Genomic DNA, 4,637 nt, shown 5'->3' with positions numbered 1-4,637 from the left:
TAGCTTTTTCTGGAGTAAAAGGAAGGTTCTTGTGAGGAGGAATCAAGACTTAGTTTCGGATTGTCTCCATCTTCTTGGTGTTTTTGGTAGTGTTTTGTGGTGTAGTAGAGGCAATCATCGCCTATAACTACCACACCATCAATTATAGAACCGCGTGATAGCTTGATGGAAGGCACACAAGAGGTAGTGCGTTCAAGTGGGGCTAGGGAATGAGTGTTGATCACTATCGAATCACACTTTTACAAGTGATCAACAACCCACATTGACTGATGAATGTGGGTCGTTGATCCCACCCAAACCATTTATTTTTTGGACCTGTGGGGCGCCATTAGTGCTCACTTGGCTGCCAATATATTGTTTCAAGGGAAAAGTACCAAAACACCCCTAAATTTGTGGAAGTTCCTAAAATACCCCTCAATTTTCAAAAATTTCTAAACTACCGCTCATGTCTTGCCAAAACTTCCCAAGATTTAATCATCGGAAAGGAAAATTTATGCTAAGATTGGAGTAAGAATTGCTTCCAAAACTACCCCTCAAATTAAAAAAATTCCATGTACCTCCACAAGGGGCACTTTGGTAATTTTCCCCTGTTTCAAACTCTAAGAGAGGCAAGCACTAGGCTAGAAGCGGCGAGGGCGAGGGCGAGCACGAGCACGAGCACGAGCACGAGCTTGGAATGATGGGTGCATCATCCCTCTATGGGGGCCTCCTCAGGCGTTTGTTTGAGCCGCTTCTGTGTCGCCAGGACGAGACCCTGCTACCCAATCATTTACCGCAGGCTCGGAACTCTTCAAAATGCACCCGCTCACACGTCCTTTTGCGAGGACACATCACATGAGAAGATTCTCTCTCTCTGCCAAAATGATCAGCTTGACGACGCCCTCCAGGTCCTTGCTAAAACACCTCAAGGTCTCTCTGATGATGTCTATATCTCCCTCCTCAATACCTGCCTCAAGAAGAAGGCCCTATTTGCTGCAAAGAAAGTGGCAGCGCATGTGGGATCTCAGAGGACAGAGTATGCTGGGCTGCTCAGTGATTCCTTGCTCATTACCTTGGCACGCTGTGGAGGTGTCGATGATGCTTGGAAAATACATCGCACACTGCGACAGAGATCTGTTTCCTCGTGGTCTGCTTTGATTTGTGGCTATGTAGGATGTGGGAAGTGGCAGCAAGCGCTTCAAATGTATCAATCTATGCTTGAGGATGCTTATGAACCGGATCGCTATGCTTATGTAAGCCTCTTCAAGGCATGCAGTAATATACCAGACCCAGAAGTGGGCCGGAAGCTACAAATTGAAGTAAAGCAGAAAGGTCTTATATCAAATTTATACATTGCAAACTCCATTCTTAGCATGCATGGAAAGTGTGGAAGCATGGAGGAGGCAGAATCTGTTTTTATCGAGATGGAGCATTGCAATGTAGTGTCATGGAATGCTATGCTTACAGGTTATATAGAACATGGTGAACCAAGCCAGGCTCTACTGCTCTTCAGGCAAATGCATGTGGAGGGTGTGGAACCGAATGAGCTCACTTTTGTCATGGCAATCAAAGCATGTTGCAATAAAGAAGAGGAAGAGTTTGATGGCTTTGATGTTGGTCGAGCACTCCATGCTGACGCGCATAAGAAAGGTTTCACTTCGCACCTTCTCGTAGCGAGCACCCTCATGTGTATGTATGGCAAGTACCGTGATGTTGCAAAGGCGGAGGGTGTGTTTAGCAGGTTATCTCAGCACAATGTAGTTACTTGGACCACAATGCTTAAGAGTTATGTTGAACAAGGTCAAGGAAGACGGGTCTTATTAGGGTATAGGCAGCTGCTCAAAGAAGGATACCATTTGGATGCACAAGCTTATGTTCTCTTTTTTCAAGCATGTTGCTGCTTGGCTGAGGAGAAAGTGGATGCTTTAGGAGCGCAATTATCTAAGAAACATACTTTGGAAATTGGTCAGGCATTGCATGAAGATGCAAAGCAAAGAGGGTTTGCTTTAGATGCCTACATAGGTGGCATATTAGTAAGTATGTATGGAAAGTGTGGTAGTATTGTATATGCTGAGAAGGTATTCAATGGCTTGTCTCAGCAGGATGTAGTATCTTGGAATGTAATGTTGTCAGCTTATGTCGATCAATGTTTAGGTAATGAGGCTTTAATGCTTTATGAGAGAATGGTGGATGCAGGCATTATTTTGGATGAAAGGACAGCTGTGAGCACTCTTCAGGCATGCATTATTTGTATAGAAGAAGGGGATGAGAATGCAACAGGAGTTGAGAAGTGTATGGCCCTCGGCCAGATGTTGTATATGGACGTTTGTAAGTTGGGGTTTTCTGCCAATGTTTTTATCAGCAATACACTTATTAACTTTTATGGGAAGTGTCGGAAAGTTTTGGAAGCTCAGAAAGTGTTTCTTTCATTTTCCAAACATGACATTACCACATGGAATGTTTTGCTTTTTGTTTATCTTGAACAACGTTATAGTAATTCAGCCATGCGACTCTACAGGCAGTTGGTAGAGGAAGGTGTGCGTCCAGATGAACGTACGTTTGTCACCACGCTTCAAGCATGCAGCGCCTTGACAGATACTGATGAAGCCACATCAAGCTTGGATTGGAGAAAACTGATCTCTTTAGAGATTGTTCGTGCATTACATGCTGATGCTAAAAAGGAGGGTTTCTCCTCTCAAGTCTTTGTAGCTAACTCTCTCATAACATCTTATGCCAAGTGTGGAGCTTTAAATGAAGCAGAAAGAGTTTTTACCAGTCTGTCCGGAAGCAGTGTAATTTCATGGAATGCAATGTTTTCTGCCTACATTGAACAAGGCAAAGGAAAGTTGGCATTGCGATTATTTACACACATGCTCAAAGTTGGGGCCAATCCAGATCCTCAGACCTTTGTCATTGTGATACGAGCTGCCAGTGCACTGGAAGAGAAGGAAGATGAAGTTGCACAAGAGTCGTCTACATCCTTTGATATTGGTCAAGCATTACACGTTGAAGCTCAGGAAAGAGGTCTGACAACAAATCTTTTTGTGGGTAACACTCTCACGCGCATGTATGGCAAACATGGAAGACTTATAACTGCAGTCGACGTGTTTGGCGGCATACGCGAACGCAATATCGTATCATGGAATGCAATGCTGTCGGGGCTTGTCGAGCAAGGGGATGGAGATCAAGCTTTGGAACTATTCAAAGAAATGCAAAAGCAAGGGGTGGCAGCAAATGGTATCACTCTCGTTTGCATCTTGCAAGCATGTAGCGAGACGGGTCTCATAGCCGTTTGTCAGCATATCCATTTTGCGGCTGTTTGTTCTGGCCTTGACCAGAGCTCTTTTGTGGAAACCACCATCATACATGCAAATGGATGTTGTGGTGGGATGATAGATTGCCAAGCAGTCTTTGATGGGATTCATCAGCCTCGCATGGAGTCATGGAACTCAATGCTTACTGCTATTGCAGGAGAAGGAAACCTCATGGCAAGCTTAGAGTCTTTTGTAGAAATGTGTTGTCGAGACAGCCAGCCCTCAAGATTCACCTTTACTGCTCTTCTAATGGCTTGTAGTCATACTGGACTCATTGAAGGCGGTCTTGAACTCTTCCTCTATATGAGCAGAAAATGTGGGCTATGTCCGGAGTTGAAACATTATGTGATCATGGCCGATCTTCTTGGTCGTGCAGGAGATTTTGGCAAGGTGGAGAGTATGCTGTCAAGATTGCCGATGCAACCCGATTTAGTGTTTTGGCTGTCATTGCTAGGTGCATGCCGAGTACATGGCCATGTAGAATTGGGCAAAAGAGCATATGATTGTGCATTGCAACTACAGCCCAATGATGCTGCCGTGTATGTTAGCATGTCAAATATTTATGCAAATGCTAGGCGTATCGCATATGTCAATGTTATGGATAAAGGTTAGCCAGAAGTGCACTGAAGCCTCCTTTTGGTATCCTTTTCTCCGAGGTATGCATACATTGAAGGTTGTGGTGGTTAGTTTGAGCAGTGTGGGTGGCTTTGATAGTCACAACTTATCCTTGGTTTGAATATGCTAGCTTGAAACTTGAAGATCCTCTCTTGTGCAAGACTAGCCTTGGTGGAAGTCACGTTCTATCTTTGATACGATTTATGGGATCTCGAATTTGGAAGGTCTCTGTGCTGCTATTACTTTTAATTGGTACTAATTAAGAAAATATGGGTTGTGCTGAGTAAGTATGTGAGCCTCAGTAGCGTACTGGGATTTTTCCAACTACTTATGATAGAAAGAAGGAAAGAAAGCTACATCTGCCAATGAAGCCAGAACAAGGTTCATTGTGAGAATATCTCCCACCAAGTGTGGTAGATTGGTTATCTCAGTTCTCTCTTGAGTATCAGGTCTCGAGTTCAAGCCCTGTCATATAGATCTTTGAGGTCTCTTGGGATTGTTCCTATGACGATGAAAACTTCTCGTGCTCGCGCTTGTGCTTGTGTGTGGGAGAGAGTGAAGAAAGCGAGGAAACTGGAATAACCTTCATATCACTAAAGTGTGGTAGATTGGTTATCTTGGTTCCCTATTGGCTAAGAGGTCTTTGAGTCAATAGATCTTTGAGGCCTCTTGCTATTGTTCCTACGACGTTAAAAACTTCTCTCTTCGCCGTTTAGAGTGTCATAAATG

The 4,637-nt window shown here is 44.0% G+C and overlaps 1 protein-coding gene across 1 annotated transcript; it reads left to right on the top strand.

Annotated features, from left to right (window-relative positions):
• Positions 1-585: 585 nt before the first annotated feature.
• Positions 586-4,436, top strand: LOC147419103 (pentatricopeptide repeat-containing protein At4g19191, mitochondrial-like). The gene has a single exon (XM_086505565.1). It carries the CDS (start codon positions 699-701, stop codon positions 3,903-3,905), a length of 3,207 nt encoding a protein of 1,068 aa, XP_086361691.1. The 5' UTR covers positions 586-698; the 3' UTR covers positions 3,906-4,436.
• The last annotated feature ends 201 nt before the right edge of the window (positions 4,437-4,637 follow it).

This window comes from Adiantum capillus-veneris, chromosome 29 (assembly GCF_014529385.1).
Source record: "Adiantum capillus-veneris isolate H3 chromosome 29, ASM1452938v2, whole genome shotgun sequence".
Lineage (NCBI taxonomy): Eukaryota > Viridiplantae > Streptophyta > Polypodiopsida > Polypodiales > Pteridaceae > Adiantum > Adiantum capillus-veneris.
The sequence above is the reverse complement of the archived record's forward strand: the minus strand, read 5'-3'. Positions and strand labels throughout refer to the sequence as shown.

What these genes read in the sequence shown, in the direction of transcription:
- LOC147419103 (XM_086505565.1), top strand. Translation starts at nt 699, where the DNA reads ATGGGGGCCTCCTCAGGCGTTTGTTTGAGCCGCTTCTGTGTCGCCAGG.